The sequence below is a fragment of the Marmota flaviventris genome, chromosome 6 (assembly GCF_047511675.1).
Source record: "Marmota flaviventris isolate mMarFla1 chromosome 6, mMarFla1.hap1, whole genome shotgun sequence".
NCBI classification, from domain to species: Eukaryota; Metazoa; Chordata; class Mammalia; order Rodentia; family Sciuridae; genus Marmota; species Marmota flaviventris.
Genome location: NC_092503.1, coordinates 29,539,892 through 29,557,311, shown reverse-complemented (window position 1 = coordinate 29,557,311; position 17,420 = coordinate 29,539,892). Strand labels below are relative to the sequence as shown.

Genomic DNA, 17,420 nt, shown 5'->3' with positions numbered 1-17,420 from the left:
CACCATAGCTGAAGGCTCCATCTGGAGTTTTAAGCAGAAAAGACTTTCCAGATGGGAAAATGAGGCACTGCAAATTATATAGATGAATGACTTTCTTCTTAGTATTGGGCATGAGCTGAGTATGTGGGTGAGGAGACAGTTCGGGAAAGTGCAAAGTTGAAATGTGGAACCAGTGGCTAGACATAATTCAAATTCATCTCTTAAAATGTAAGATGAGTTTTTACAATGCCCTTATCTTTACATCATCAGTGTCTAGGGCTTGATACATAAATTTATATTTATATTTTTTACTTACAAATCACATCCCAATCATCATGCATTACAATAATTATATCTAACATTCACACACAAACAGGAAATTAAATATTTGTTGCTATGCTTGTTTTAATCTAGCCATTAAAATTTTTTCTAGAACAAGTAAAAATGGATTTCACTTACTTCAAATATTATACAAATCACTTTATCTGTAAGGAACTTGCTTAAGTTGTTAGTATTTATGATTTCTGCATTAAAATACTCACTTAGGCTTTTTCTTTGTGACTTCGCCAGTACTTTTGTTTAAGACACTAATCAATCGTTTGATAACTGCAGGTTCACTGACAGTTTGGTAGTGTAACAGCACCTTAAAAAAAAAAAAAAATATATATATATATATAAATAAATAAACTGAAAACCGGAAAAAGCATTTACCACAGCAGTTCTGGCTTTCTCTTTGGTACTTACATTTAACTATGCTCAATTCTGTGCTGCTACTTAAGGTCAATCCATGTCCTCAGTTGCCTGAATCCCCCTACTATAAGCAGGTAGCACTTAACTTTCTAAGGGAGAAACTGTCACGAGAGGCAGTTTAAATATCTACTCCCCCGTTACTTCTAAACTGCATAACCCTCCTGTCAGATTCTCCTCTGTAAAAGTAGAGGATGACAGCATCTTAGGGTTCCTGTAAAGATGGAGACTTTATCATTTAGAACAATTATTATTGTTTATGTACAGTCATTATTATTAAGGAGTAGTATAGAAAGAACTTGGGATTGAACCCCTACTCTTCCCCCTGTAATCTGCCCATGCCTCAATTTTCCCTTGGTAACAGCAGAAGCCTTTTAGGGCATTGTGACAAGAATTAAATATGATGAGACACAGTACCTATAATAGTAGATGTTCACCAACTGTTAACTGTTTCATTTTAAAAATGAGGGAATGGGGATATGGTGTTTACAAATCAATTAAACTTTGATAACTTTACTATTTCCTGGGAATTTGTTTTTTCAGCTATATCCAAATTACATACATATTATATACTTAAAGTCTATTATCCAAAGATAGTTTTGGTTTGGATTAGGATCTGTCCAAGCCTTAGCAGCAATTAATAATACATATTCATTACTAGGTAATGAGAATAAACTATTATAAATACAGAAGAAGGAAGGAAAATAACATTTTTAAGCTCCCCTGAGTGCCAAGCACTGTGTGATGTGATTCATATACACTACTAAATCTTATGTATATGGAAGTTTAATTAGGCTTTGAAAGTCTTACAGATCTGGTTTCAAATCACTTCCTTTTGGGGCAAGTTCTTTAACAGTTCTCTACCTGCAAAGTCCCAGCCGCAGGTTTTTCATTTCTCACTAAAATGAGAAAATTCAGATAATGCATTTTCAAGTGGTTCCCACCACTTGGTAAACAATCAGTTAATTGATGACCATACATTAGACAATATATTAGCTATAACTGTCCATGTTTTACATGTAGGGAAAACTAATATCAAAAAGCAATGTAATTCAATGGGGCCATGGTACTATATGTAAGAGCTGAATTTTACCCTTTCATCAGTTTTGGAGCTACAAGTCCCTAGCTCTCCCCCACTTCAGCTTACTAGGGGCCTATAAAAATTGCATATATGGAACCTTTTGTTTTATAAAAAGAAAGCTAAGGCTTAGACACCAGAACATAGGCCAAATATCCTCATTCAAATAATAGGCTTTAAGTGTGCAATACGTCTATAGTTCGAGTATAGTACGAAGACCAAATTCCTAGGAAGTAATAAATCAATCAAAGTTTAATTGACTCATAAACATCAATTTAGGCTATTTGATTGCAGAAACACAACCATCTCAAATCTGGAATTTCCTGGTCAAAATAGATTGTACATTCAGAAATCAGAAATGAGAGCTGGGGGTATTACTCAGTGATAGAACACTTGCCTAAGCCCTGAGTTCCATCCCCAGAAAGCAAAGGCCGAAAGAAAGAAGACATAAATAGAATACAAAAGAAAAAAAGAAGACTAATCCAAGGGGGACTGTGAATGCACAGTCCTAGTCTTTGGAAACTTTTCTGAAAAATCAAGTGATAAAATAAATAAATACAGGCACAATTGAAGCACCATTACTCCAAAAATGCAAACTGGCTTTCATTTTCAATGACAATTGATGATAGTGAACTGCAAATATTACAAAAAATTAACAACTGACTCTGGGGGAAAAAAATGCCAAAACACAGGCTAACATGATGAGAAATACTTTTGTGCATTCAGGTCTCATATACTACTCTATTAACTTTAAATATCTAAGAAACATCTCTTTCATAATAACTTAGATAAGTAAGCAGAATTCCCTTCACTCAGCTCAGATGCAACTAAGAGAAACTGGTCCTCATGGTTTGCCAAATTTAAAAAAAAAGAGGCATATGAACCTAATTAAGTTCCTTCTACCTTCAGCTGAGCTATGTGTGGATTTGGGGGTAAAATTAGGGTGGATAAAGAATGGTTGTGGCAGTATGTATTTAGGTTTTATTTTTCTATCTCCACAGCATCTCACCAAAAGTAGTTCAAACAAAATACAAGTGAAAAGAATCTACATGCTTAAAATAAGAAAGAAGTGGTTTTATACTACCTTGACATTTTCATTCATGTTATATATAAACAAGGTCATTTATAATTCAAACCATTGTGCAACACAATGTAACAGGGGGAAAAAGTACTGGATTTCATAATGAAAGTGATGAATAATGTGCCCTGGCTGAACCACTTCTAGTCATATAGTTACAATCTCTCAGAGTCTCCATTTCCTTATGTGTTAATAAAGACAATACTGACAGCTCCACAATCTCTTACCTGTAATTCCAAAAGACTGAAAACCTAAAAGTTTCTTTTTCCAAAGTCTGTTATAAATATATTTAAGCAGCAAAATTGGACTTGAAGTGAGGCAATTTAGAGTCCTGTGTATCTCATATAGTGTTAATAAGTTTTGGTGCAGGAATATCAATGTGTTTCATTATAAAATATTGGGTGCTGTCTCACTTTTTGTTAAGTGTTTTATATAATATGTACATAGCATTTACCTTTCCAATATCCGAACATTTCTAAATTCTGAGATACACTGGCTTAAAGGGCTTCACGGAGGAACTCTGCTTCATGTGGAGTTATAAGAATCAAATTAGTGTTTTATAAATTATAGTGAGCTAAATAATGTTAGGTGGCAAAATAAGCTATTATTTTCCTTAAACCTCTAGTTAAACTATATTTTAAAAAAACTTATGGATATATAGACATTAGATTTTCAACAAGGGTTGCCAAGATCCACTCATTAGTGCAAGGAAAGTCTTTTCAACAAATGGTGCTGGGAAACTGGATATCCACATGCAAAAAAAAGGTGAAGCTTTACCCAATGGCATATCCAACAATTAACTCAAAACAGATTAAAGATCATAAAACTTTTAGAAGAAAACAGGGCAAAAGTTCATGACACCAAACCATAGGCAACAACGACTATAAAAAAGAACTGGACTTCTTCAAAATTAAAAACTTTAGCCCATCAGAGGACACTATTATCATTGAAGGGAATGAAAAGATAACTCACAGAGGAGGAGAAAATATTTTTAAATCATATATCTGATAAAATGATTAACATATGGAACAAATCAAGAATTCCTGTAATTCAACAATAACAAAATAATCTCATTCAAAAATGTGAAAAGGACTTGAACAGATATTTCTCCAAAAATACACAAATAGCCAATGAGCACTGAAAAGATGCTCAACAACATTAATCATTACAGAAATGCAATAAAAACCACCATGAGATACCATTTTCACTCACTAGTTCAGCTATTATAAAAAAAAAATTAATCTTTGCCTCCATTCCACCAAATGGAAAATACACATTGATGAGAAACAAGAAAGTAGAGAAAACAGATCCCTTTTCTTGGGGGAGGGGAGGGGAGAGGGGATAGGAAGGGCAGCAGAATACAACAGACACTTGTTTGGCAGTATGTATAATCAACATGATTCTGCAATCTGTACACGGGGAAATGATAAGAATTCATACCCCATTTGAAACAAATGTATGATATATGATATGTCAAGATCAATGTAATGTTTTGAGCAACCAATAAATTTCTGATGCTTAAAAAATAATAATAATAATTTAAAAAGTTCTCTGGAAGTTTTTTTTTTTTTTTTCCCCTTGGGAGTGAGCTGATCAAATACAACCATTTTTTTCTAAATTAAATTTCATCCTGGCATTTGTCAATCAATATACACAAGTAGAATCTCATAAAGCTATGCCAAAAAACTTTCAATTCATGCCAACTTTTAAGAAACTACTGTAAACAGGAAGAAAGCATTAGTATTCAAAGTGACTACTGACCTCTTGACCTCTCCACATCTCCATTGGCAAATATTATTATTGCTGAGTAAAAACATGCAGCAACTACCCTCTCCACCATAGGACACACTGCTTTCTATGAATGAGTTCCATCCACCCAAAAGCAATTAATTTGCAGTTACTTCCCCATTGTTATATAAATATTATATAATTAAAATTTTAATATTTTCAACTGTAACAATTTTGTGACATGCTTTTATTCCTTTTTTAGTATATAGAAGAAATGTAATATATAAGGTACTTAAACAGTATCTTATAATTTTATATCATCAAAATTACACAGAAATAATTAAAGAATGACAAGTAAAGTACATGATTATATCAAATGTAGTAGTATTATTCTAAGATGAATCTGAATTATCTAAATAAATTTATTACCAACTTCTAAAACAATAATTTTAAAAAGTTGAAGGGACAATTACTTAACTATCTCAATTTTATTTAAAAGATGCATCGAATAAAAATAGTCACTTTATATTTTAAAAGGCAAGGTATATAATTTCACCGAGAAACACTTTTCCTTGTCATACAAAATCTGTACTATCAGAAAAAATAAGTCGAATGAAAAAATGTTTACCTGTTAATTTACAAAACAAGGTACTAACCTATGGAGTATGGCCTTAAACTTATGAAAAAATAATTTCCATATAAAACAAGAAATTCAGACTAGTCACAAGTAGTATGTTTCCTGGATAAGTAATATTATGGTATTAAAATCCCCTTCTTATTGTTCAAATGCTGCTGATCAATGAATACTTTAAACCAACATCACAGCATGCATGGTCTGAATGTGATGCTGCTTTAGCACAATTAAAATTTACCATATGTCAAGGGATCATCAGGATACACCCATAAATATCAAATGTATACATACTGAGTGGATAATATGTACACATGAAAATATAATGAAAAGTAAAGAGCGGTTATCTACTTTTTATGCAAATATAGAACATTCTTATTTCTTGCATTTTTTTGTGGTTTCCAAAATTTTCTAAAACAATCCATTTCTTTCATAATCAGAAGCACCAGAAATAAGCATATTAAATAAAACAAAAAGCCAGAAAGTTCCAGTCCAAAAATATTAGACAAACTTTACAGTAAGAACTGATCAATTGTTATCTCCAAATTTAGTTATTATCATCAGTTTGCATCCTATTGATTATGAAATATCTTTTCAATGCCTCTCTTAAAAAGTTCTGTCTCAAAGATCAAAATAAAAATGACTTTCAAATTCTAACTTGTTTTTCTAGATGAAAATAACAAGACATTAATTGAAAATAAAGATAGACTCATAAAATGTTACTACTTTTTGGGTAAACTACTTTGAATTTTTTTAAAGAACAATAAAATATTTGAAACTTACAGGAAATCCTTTAGTGATAGGAATTTCTATATTAAAGATGAGAATTCGGGCTCTGAAACGAGTACAAGCTTTAATGGGTTCTTTGGGGCCACAAAATATGCAGCCAACACTGTAACAACAAAAATAAGTAAATGAGGGAGGATAGTTGGAGGACAAATAAATTTACATCCAACAGGAGTACTTCTAAAAACATTTATTAAAAAAACTAGAAAAATTAAGTAGGAACTTTTCCAAAATACTCTCTTCAAGGTTAAAGCATGACTTTATGCATTACAGTTTTTCCATCAACATGCAGAGTTTGTACGGGGACAGGTACTGATTCCAATTTTAAGTAACATTTGCTAATACTGTAAATGTCTATTTTTGGCCAAAATTCAAAATTCAAAATTGAGCTGGTAGATTGCAAAATCTATGTGTTTTGATGTCCTTTATTCCAAAGCGATGGTTACTTAAACTTATTTTCTTACTCACTTGATTTTGATGATATCCATCCCAACCAAAGTCAGACTAACATGATCGCCTGCTGCTGCCCAATCAACAGGTTCATCATGCAGTGTGATTCCTGGAAATGAGTAAGAACCAAAGCATACAGTGAAACACCTCAACACTGAACCATAACAACCAAAAGAGTTTGGCTGGTTTGTGCTTCATCAGTCACTACTCATCATTTTCAATATGAATGGACTGAGAGTGAGAAATATAACTGTGAGCGTTGAGGAAAACACACTTCCTCTAGACTTGACTTTTCTATAACACCACCCTAACCATAAAGTGACTTGTATTTGCCCATAAAAGGCTGACTTCTGCTTATTTAACCAAGATTTTTAAATTAATTTACACAATGAAGTCATTAAACAGGTCCCATTCCATTATTTTTGTTATATTAATAGAGGAAGGTATAATAAAAAGTTCAAATTATTCCTAACGACATAAAAAAGATAGGACTGGTGGAGATGCCTAGTAGTATTTTAATCTCTTGAGCTTAGCTTATAATTAGATAACCACCCAAACATAACATGTGTTCTCTAAATAATTCATGGGGCAAAGTGCTCAGTCAGAACTTCAAATGGTCCTCTCAGAGGTCCCTTAACTACATCTGGCTCAAGGAGAACTTCTTCCCAGAATCTGCATATTGATCACTGGTTATATGAAGAGAAAGATATTAAGGAAATAGTGTTAAGAAAATTTAATTTAAAAAAGATCCCTAGTGTTGCTCTATACCTAGAAATAGACACCTATTTATCTAGACACAATCCTGCCCTGGAGAGCAGTTCCAGAGGACAATACTCAGCAACCTTAGTCAAACGCTTTTAAAGATATCCCATACTTTCTTTCTGCCTTTATGGGTTAAGTTTATTAGTAAAGTTCTTTCCACTGGAACCTGAGTCTTCTGATGAAGAGAATGTACAGGACAATGACTGTGCGATAGTTTTGGACTGACATAATTTTAATGAACTACAATTTTCATATTTCCTTCTGAAATATATATTATTTCCCATGCAGCATATTTCTAAGGAACAATTTCTGATTTGGGGGGAGACAACCTACAGTTTTGGTGCAGAATTTCATACATGCATCAGCCTTAATCTGAAAAGAGGGATTCTTGACTCCAAATATGTTAGCAATTATGGTATTAAGGAATATTTGTCAGATATCAAGTAATTAAGTTCAATTTATAAAATGTAAATTAAAAATGATCATGTCTGACATTTGCTATGAAATTTAAGATTAAAACTAGAAGCTAGCTATTTACATACAATAGCTATGTATATAAGTGTGTTTTGATGTCCTTTATCCAGGGACTGCCTTTGGCTTAAGATTTTGAAAAGCTTTCATGTTACAAGTTCAATGAACACTATAAAAATTTCCAAAGAGAATCATATCAACTGTTTTCCCTTCCCCCAATCATGCTAGACTACTCCATATTTGCCTTCCAAGGACTTTTCTCATTGGCCAGATATTACAAAAAGAAATTCTTTTATAACACTCCATGCACTTGATATTTTAATGAAATAAAAAAGTGATATGGGGTTGCTATTTTAGTCAAGTCTCCTTTTTGGGACACTACCAATTAGAAAGCCACAGTAGCACTCAAGTATTCAACAAAAAGGGTGTGTTGAACAGTCAAGCAAAACAAGCAAAAGCAGCCCTGTCAGAAATGAGGGCTGAGAACCTCCCACTTGTTACAAGAGAGGCTCCCAAGGAGTAGGCGTTTCTACCCCGTACTTCTGATGGGGTTTCTCTTTAAGAATCACTGATTCTAGGTAACGCTTGGAGTTTTTCTGTGGGAAAGGGACAGAGAAGAAAAGTAAAGACTGTAGGACTTTCACTGGTCACCAAATAAAGATTCTAGCAGTGACAAGAGGGTCCATCCCAAGGTCTGTGATAATTTTGGAATCATGGTCTTAATTCATGACTGCTGATTATTAAAATACATATACGTATGTATATTTATACATATTATTCTCACAACAGCTCATTAACACAGGTAGAAATTAGTATTTCAGAAATATTGCAGTTCTTGATCACTTTTTTAAAAAAAGAAAGAAATGAGCTGCACTTAAAATTAATAGATCTGGTTTGGGATAATGGCTCAGTGGTAGAACGCTTGCCTCGCACGTGCAAGGTCCTGGGTTCAATCCCCAGCACCACATATAAATAAATAAAATAAAGTTATTAAATAAAATTAACACATCTATGGGAAGTGACACTTTCTAAAGTGCATATTACTTTTAATCTAAATAGAAATTTCATGATCCCTAGTAGGCATAAAAAAAAAAGGTTACGTAGAAATAACATTTGCTTTCATTCCCTTATTCATCTTTAAATATAGATTAAACATGCTACCTAAACACACTCATTAATTTCTTCTAATAAGCAAGATATCTGCTTTTAAAGTGAGCAAATTAAGCAAAATATATACATACAAATTTATAAACTAGTCTGTTGCAACGCTGGATGTATACTATAAATTAAGAATAATGAAGGAAAATTTTAACATGCCAAACAGGTTTTACTTCAGCTTCAAATTGTTACTAATAATATTATTTCAGAGCATAAGATACTTCTTCAGATTTAACTGAAGTCATGTTAAGATAAATCTAGAACTATAAACTATTAAACCAAATTAGGAAAAGAATAACATGTATGCATGTAAAGCTAAAGAATAAGAAGACAGAAACAGTTATAAACCATCATGGAAAAACAGATTCCTGTGGCAATTTAAACTAGCTTTATTAATTTTTTTCAGCATTAGGATTTTCTACATTTGTATCTTACTTAGGTCTTGCATATGTATGTATTATATAACTTATTGATATAAGTTATTATGTAACTTGTTATGTAATAAACATTTCAAAATGACAGACTATTTGCTTTGCCACTGACAAATTAGTGTCAAGTTACACTTAGATTTAATTTTTTCTACAGAGTATGATCTTATAAATTTATCAGTCAGGTGTCTACACATCTGGTTCAATCCTAACCAAACTTCTTGAATCACTGTCAAAAACAGAATGCTACCACATTTAGAATGCTATATGTATACATATACACACAGTCACAACAGAAAAAAATCGTTTAATGTTTTCACATCTAAATCTTCAACAGTTAGTATCATTTTGACAGTCAGTTACAATTTCAGTAAGAGGTTAAACCTAAACTACTTTTAAAAAAATTTGCTGTCTCAAGGCTTGATTAGCAAAAGCAGCCTGCAGATGAATACCTTTTGCAGTACAAGTTTCATTAGGAGGCATTGCTAGTAGTCGGTCACCAGTCTGAATATAACCAGCTTCAATTTTACCAGTAACACAAAATCCAGATCCTTGATCTGCAAAATATGCAAAAATCTTACATAGCAGGTTTCTAATAATTAGTATTATAATATTTAGTCCCACGTAGTTTCATAAAACTAGTAGTTCAATGGCTAATTAATTAATGGTCCCTTCAGAATTTTAAACATCTCTACTAAATACGGGTATACACATTCTACATTTTTTCTTGCAAATAAAAATATTCACAATACAAAAAAGTAGAGGTGCGTTTCTTTCTCAAATATTTGAGTGGTACCAGGCATTATGCCAAGCTTGGGACAAACAAATGAATGAAAACATAAGACCCTACCTGTAAGAAATTTACACTAGTGAAAAGAAAGACAAAAACAAGTACATTGAACTAAGACACAAATGCTATTTAAAATAAAAAGGTACATCACAAACAATCCATGATAGCATACCGCAAGTGTAGCTCAGTGGTAGAGTGTGCTTGCCTAGCATGCATTAGCCCATAATTCAATCCCCAGTATCACACACAGACAACACACACAAATTCATGATGGGGAGAACATACACTTTACCTGTGCGTTTTGAAGAAGCAGGAATAGAGTTTACCAGGCACCTTGTGTGTATGAATTGAGGGAAAAATGAAAACACTTGCTGACCCAGGAAACTGAATGTGCAAAGCCAAAACCAAACACGGGAATTTGCTAAAAGCCACATGTATTGTTTATAAGGGGTAATATGAAATAATGAAGAAGAGGCAAGACATGAGACAAGGGAGAAATCATAAAGGAGCCTCATAAGTGACATTTAGGGTTTGAATTTCATTCCTGAAGTTAAGTAATGTAAATCCAATAAGGAATTGTGAACAGAAAAGTCACATAATGGTATTTTGGGGTCAGAAAGGAGGCTGATGGAAATGTACACACTGATATAGAAAGGGAATACATCCAAGAATTTGAGAATAAAGAATAACAAGTTTAGAGTGATAAAGAAAGTAAAGAATAATGGAGAAATGTGAGGATATGACATATTACCTAGGATGCAGGAAATTAAGGCTCAAGATATATTTTAGCTTTGGCAAATTTGAAGTGTCTATGGGATATGGGTGGCAAAGTTGCATTCCAAGGAGCACTAATTACACAATGATCCGTAAGAATGATAATTCCAACTGCACACTCCTCGGGAGATGTCCAGCTGTGGTGAGCCACAAGTGTGTGCAGATAAAAGAACAGGTTTGGATTGGACAACTGAGAAAGCTTCAAGATGCAGGCAAGAGAGGAACTTATAGTCATCAGTTCTTGGAATACCTGGGCAGAGTAAAAGAAGAGGACTGAGGCAACAGGACACCATTTCAGAGTCAGAGAATGAGTAGCACACACAGAGGCTAAAGAGGGGTCAGAGAATATACAGGTTAGCAGAAGAAAGCACGTCACAGACACCAATGAAGAAAAGTTTCAAGGTAGATATGGTTAGCAGCATTAGAAGTAATGCCACATTCAAATAAGATAGTAACAAAAGTGTGTACTGACTTTGGCAACCAAGAGGTCACCTGGTGACCTCAGCCAAAATACCCTGAGGGGAGTAGTGCAGGCAAAAGCCAGTAAGCAACCTGAAGATAAATCAGCATGGTGGTGCATGCTGTAATCCCAGTGGCTTGGGAGGCTGAGGCAGGAAGATTGCAAGTTGAAAGCCAGCCTCAGCAATGGCAAGGTGCTGAGCAATTCAGTGAGACCCTCTCTCTAAATAAAATCCAAAATAGGCTGGGGAGATGGCTCAGTAGTCAAGTGCCCCTGAGTTCAATCCCCAACACCAAAAAAAAAAAAAAAAAAGAAAGAAAGAAAGAAAAGAATGTAGAGTCAGCAAAGATTAACTACCTGTTGTATTGTTAAGAGACAGTGGGCATTTTGGAAACCATTGCCTTATTTCGTCTACTACTATGGCACTAGAAGCTGATAATGATATATTTCAATTTCATTGATTTTTTTTTCACTCATTTTTTATTCACTTATTAAACATGTATGGTACGTGAGGTACTGGGCTGGGTCATGCAGATACAAATGCTCCTTGCCCTAAAGGAGTTCATAGTCTATGTGAAATAAGCAGCACAGAAACAACTGTAATATTGTTTTTTAAATGCAGGGTTATGGGCTGGGGTTGTGGCTCAGCAGTATAATGCTCACCCAGTATGTGCAAGGCGCTGGGTTCGATTCTCAGCACCACATAAAAATGAATAAATAAGGAATGTCGTGGGATTTTGATTGGAATTGCATTATATCTGTATAGTGCTTTTGGTGGTGGTCATTTTGACAACATTAATTCTGCCTATCCAAGAACAAGGGAGATCTTTCCATCTTCTAAGGTCTTCTTTAATTTCTTTCTTTAGCATTCTGTGGTTTTCACTGTAGAGGTCTTTCACCTCTTTCATTAAGTTGATTCCCAAGGTTTTTGTTTTGTTTTTTTGTTTTTTTTTGATGCTATTGTAAATGGGGTAGTTTTCCTTGTTTCTCTTTCAGAGGAAAACTGGGAATGAAACCACCATTTGACCCAGCTATCCCACTCCTCGGTCTATACTCAATGGACTTAAAAACAGCCTACTACAGGGACACAACCACAACAATGTTTATAGCAGCACCATTCACAATAGCTAAACTGTGGAAACAACCTAGATGCCCTTCAGTAGATGAATGGATAAAGAAAATGTGGTATATATACACATTGGGATATTATTCAGCATTAAAAGAGAATAAAATCATGGCATGTGCAGGTAAATGGATGGAGCTAAAGAATATAATGCTAAGTGAAATTAGCCAATCTCAAAAAAACAAATGCCAAATGATTTATCTGATTTAAGGATGCTGATCCATAATATGCTGCGGGGGACAGCGGGGTGGGGTGGGGACGGATGGGAGAATTAGATGAACTCTAGATAGGACAAAGGGGAAAGGGAGAGGGATATAAAGGGAAGGGGGATGGGGGTAGGAAAGACAGTGGAATGCGATGGATCATCATTACCCTAAGTACACGTATGAAGACACGAAGAATGTGACTCTACTTTGCGTACAACCAGAGATATGAAAAATAGTGCTCTGTCTGTATAATATGAATTGTAATGCATTCTGTTGTCATATATAACAAATTAAAATAAAAATTAAAAAATGATATAAAAACTGAATAAATAAAGATATTGTGTTCAACTACAACTAAAAAAATATATTTAAAAACTGCAGTTTTACAATGAAATATTACTCAGCCTTAAAGAAGAATGAAATTATGGCATTTGCAGGTGAATAGATGCAACTACAGAATATCATGCTAAGTGACAGCCACTTATTTTTTTCTCTGATAAGCAGATGCTGATCCACAGTGGGAGTGGTGGGGAGTAGGAAAGAATGAAGGAACTCTGGATTGTGCAAAGGAGAATCAGGGGAAGTGTGGGGCTGTGGGGATGGGAAGGACGGTAGAATGAGACATACATTAATACCCTATATACATAAATGATTTCACCACCGGTGTGACTCTGCACCATGCACAGCCAGAGGAATGAGAAGTTGTGCTCCATTTGTGTACAATGTGCCAAAATGCATTCTGCTGTCATGTGTAACTAATTAGAACAAAGTAAAAAATGAAAAGAAAAAAAAGGTGGGACCTTTAAAGAAATGATTAACATCTGGGGAATACCATCCTTGTAAATGGATTGAGGCTGTTTTTCTGGGAGTCAGCACTGGAGTAAGTTAGTAATCAATTCTGATGAGTTCAGCTTTTTCTACTCTCATTTTATCTCTCTTTCATGTGCTCTTTGATACCTTTCAGCCTTTCACAGATTCAAAATGACCTCACCAGAGGCACCTCCTCAATAACCTCAACTTCCAGAACCAAAACCAAGCAAACAAGCAAACTTGCATAGTTTATGATTTATTAAGTCGGTGGCATTCTGTTAGCATAAAATGTATTGAAGAACCAACTGATTGTGTGTGTATGTGTGTGTGTGTGTGTGTGCGCGCGTGTGCGCGCACATTTTTTTGATGTGTCTGTATCAAAAGTTTTTGATCCATTTCATAATTGAGCTGTTTGTGTTCTTATCACTGAATTTTTAAAAATTCTATGTATGCTTTGGATAACAATCCCTTATATGGTATTTTGCAAACATCTTCTCTAATCTATGGCTTATCTTAAAAAAAAAATCAGTGTTAGAGAGTACAGAGAAAATAAGAGATGCCTTGGGTAAGTGTGTGGGTGAGCATGCCAGTTATCAATCTATTGCTGCTCAGTTCCAAATCCATTCTTAACTGTCTGATCTGTGATCATGGAAATCTGGGGGCAAATGACATCTTTTCAGTATTGATTATTCTTATGTGTGTGCATGTGTGTGTGTGTGAGATGTTTATTACCACTTTATACTTTTCTAGACAAGATTGTGTGTGTGTGTGTGTGTGTGTGTATACATATACATATACATATATATATATATAGATATAGATATATTCTTAGGCATTCAATACAATACCTTCTCCCAGCAAAGTATGAATCTCTTCTAAGTCTGACTTTCCTCTCCCTAGGATGCTATTTAGGGTTTCTTTATATCTTATGGTTATTCTTTTATCATAATTAGTAATTCTCTATGGTAAGTCTCCCTTAATATATGTGTAGTATCTATCTCCTAGCTGTTCCTAGGCTGTTACAGATGGGAAGAAAATGGGCAAGTAAAAAAACACCAAAATATGGAAAACACTGGTAGAGGAAGTGGCAATAAAGATCCCAGGTTGTCAAGAAATAGTGAAAAATCCAGTTTGGATGAAAGACACAGAAACTAAAAGGATCTAACTATAGAAGGTTACAAGGTTAGAAAAATAAAGAATAAGGTTTTCTTAAGTCTAACAGGTACATAAGAATAATATGGGAAATGGTGAGTAAACTGAAGGTCTTTCTAGGCAGAGGAGCTCAGTAACTAGAACCATGCATTTAAGATTAATTTTACACTGATCCTTATATTGGAATGGGGAAGGAAGAACCTGGAGAAAGTACAATGACTTAGTCCAGGGAAGGAGGACAAAAGAGAATGGAAAGGAAGGGGCCACAAAGAAGCAGCCCTGCAGAGGTAGCACTTACCTTTGAAAACATCTGACACACACAATCTAAAAGGCTTGTCAATAGATCGCTGAGGAGGCTTGAAGGAATCTGAGAGAAATGACAAAAAACAAAGTTTAATTTAAAATGTGGGACTGTGGATGTTGCTCAATGGTAGAGTTCATGCTCAGCATACACAAAGCTCTCAGTTTGATCCCCAGCACCACGGTTTTTTAAAAGAAAAGCAATTTTTTTGTTGTTGTTTTAAACTGAACAATTTTGTATATATTAATTAACTAATTAATTTAACAGTAGAATGCATTTTGACATATAGTACACAAATGGAGCACAGCTTCTCATTCCTCTGGTTGTACATTGTTCAGAGTTACTCCACTAGTGTAATCATACATGTATATAGGGTAATTATGTCTGACTCTGATTTTTTTTTACTCCAATGAATCCATTATAGTCCACTTCTACTAGAAAATAATTATACTTCACAAATAGTAATAGCAAATGATTATCACTCATATAACACTTTTATAAAATGTATTCACATGTGTTATCGCATTTAATTATAAGAATAGTTGTGACAGGCAGAGCAGGCACTAGCCTCATTAAGCAAGTTGAGGAAAACTGTATTAGAGTTCAACAGTAACGTACAATCTCAAAACTAGTCACCTCATTCCTCTGACCACAAATTCTATGCTTTTTCATACATATTACTGTCTCCCATAAGAACTCTAAATAATAATTAATGTCAAGTTTAAAATTCATTGAAAGTAGAATGGCAGTTTACTTACCAATTTGCTCTAACAAACACAGTCCTTTATACCACTTGGTGAGTTCACTTGACTGAGATCGTGTAATTAGATTTTCACCACTGAGACCACTTGTAGGGATAAAGGCTACATCACTCTCCTATTAAAAAGATTAAATGTATGAAGTTTAATATGTAACAGTATGTTTAAAAAAATTAAGATTCACCATTACCATAACTGCACCAAGTTTGTAAAAGCAACAATATATTTTTTTAAAGGTAATAGAAACCATAGAACTTGAGGTTATCTGATCCAATAGTTCTCAACTTTTTTGATTTTGTGCAAAACACAAATTTATTCCATAACTATCAAGCATTTTCACCTGGTCAAGCAGGCTAGAGAAACTGTTCTATACCAACATTGTTCTGTGACCTCCTTAAACCTTATACTATCATAATAGGTGGGGAGAAATTCTTTTACTTATATAAAATCCAAGTCAATTATTCAACATATGCAATTTTCTAAGGTGAAGTAACCCAAAGAATATATTACATATATGGTAGCAGGAGGAAATAAAATACAAAAAAAAAATTATTAAAAAACCAAGAATATGAAAGTTTTAGGTTTGTTCTCATGATTTCTAGAAATTAATAGCCAAATGAATCTAAAATTATCATACCTTAAAACCTGCTTGCTTAAGAAAGTGTCCAAGTTTTCCAGTTATCTCTTGAAACCTTTCTTGTTGCCAATTAACCTGATAAAGATCCGATTTATTTTTAGAATTATCCTTCAGAACATGATAAAGAAAATTTAAATTTCTGCAATAAAATATAATCAAGACTATATAAAACATAAATATAAAATCTACTAAGTATAAAATCTATTAAAACTCAAAATATAAGTATTACTACTAACATAACCTAAAATTAATTTTTCCAGAAATAAAAAATCTATAAACAATATTTCTAGATTTCTTTTTTTTTTTCCCAGTACCAAGCATTGAACCGACCTTGTGCAGGCTAGGCAAGCACACTACCACAGAGCTAATATCTTCAGTGCTAGACTTTTTTTTTAATGGATCAGTCCAGGAAGGCTGCAACTTTACTTATTTTTCCATATTTTTTATTGGTGCATTATAGTTGTACATATGGTGGCATTTGTTGTCATATATTCATACATGCACAAAATATAACAATATATTTTGGCAAGTATTAGCCATAGAATTTTTTACATAGACTAAATGTATTTCAAATTTACAGGGAAAAAGTGAACAATTTATTACATTATTGGAAATCTTCAAAACTACAGGCCTATTTAGATAAATCACTTCATGAAAACAGACTAGAATAAAGCTATAAAAAATAACCTTTTATCTAATGGTTATTAATTACTTGCAAATATGCATAAGAACATTGTCAATTTTTAAAAAACAAAGAGTAATATACTATAACCCAATATAAGAGTCTTACCTAAAAAAAATGGATGAATATACAAAATGATTTCATACTTTCTACTACAATAAATGCATATTATTTTATAATTAAAAATAGTTTTTAGGTTTCAAAAATATATTTTGAAAATATGAAGACATTCTTCTTTAAACATTATTAACATCTCATTTATTTCATCTCAGGAAAATGTTTTTATCTTGAAAAATATAGCAACTTGGTTAGTGAAATGTGCACTAGTCACACCTGAAATCACCTATATGGGCAGAATATTATCTTATCTAGCATCTAAACAAATTCTCACAAAGGCTACAGGTACCTGATCCATTTTATTGACAGCAACT

The 17,420-nt window shown here is 33.5% G+C and overlaps 1 protein-coding gene across 1 annotated transcript in view; it reads right to left on the bottom strand.

The window, feature by feature from the left end:
- Nucleotides 1-17,420, bottom strand: part of Hbs1l (HBS1 like translational GTPase) — an 85,773-nt gene that overhangs the window by 4,471 nt on the left and 63,882 nt on the right. Inside the window, exons 9-16 of the mRNA XM_027938446.2 lie at nt 17,396-17,420; nt 16,308-16,382; nt 15,671-15,788; nt 14,910-14,978; nt 9,749-9,853; nt 6,496-6,586; nt 6,025-6,133; nt 522-622 (exon numbers count right to left, since the gene is read on the bottom strand). The exon at nt 17,396-17,420 is cut by the window's right edge and continues 122 nt beyond it. Coding sequence (XP_027794247.2) covers nt 522-622; nt 6,025-6,133; nt 6,496-6,586; nt 9,749-9,853; nt 14,910-14,978; nt 15,671-15,788; nt 16,308-16,382; nt 17,396-17,420 — 693 coding nt within the window. The remainder of the gene's footprint in view (nt 1-521; nt 623-6,024; nt 6,134-6,495; nt 6,587-9,748; nt 9,854-14,909; nt 14,979-15,670; nt 15,789-16,307; nt 16,383-17,395) is intronic.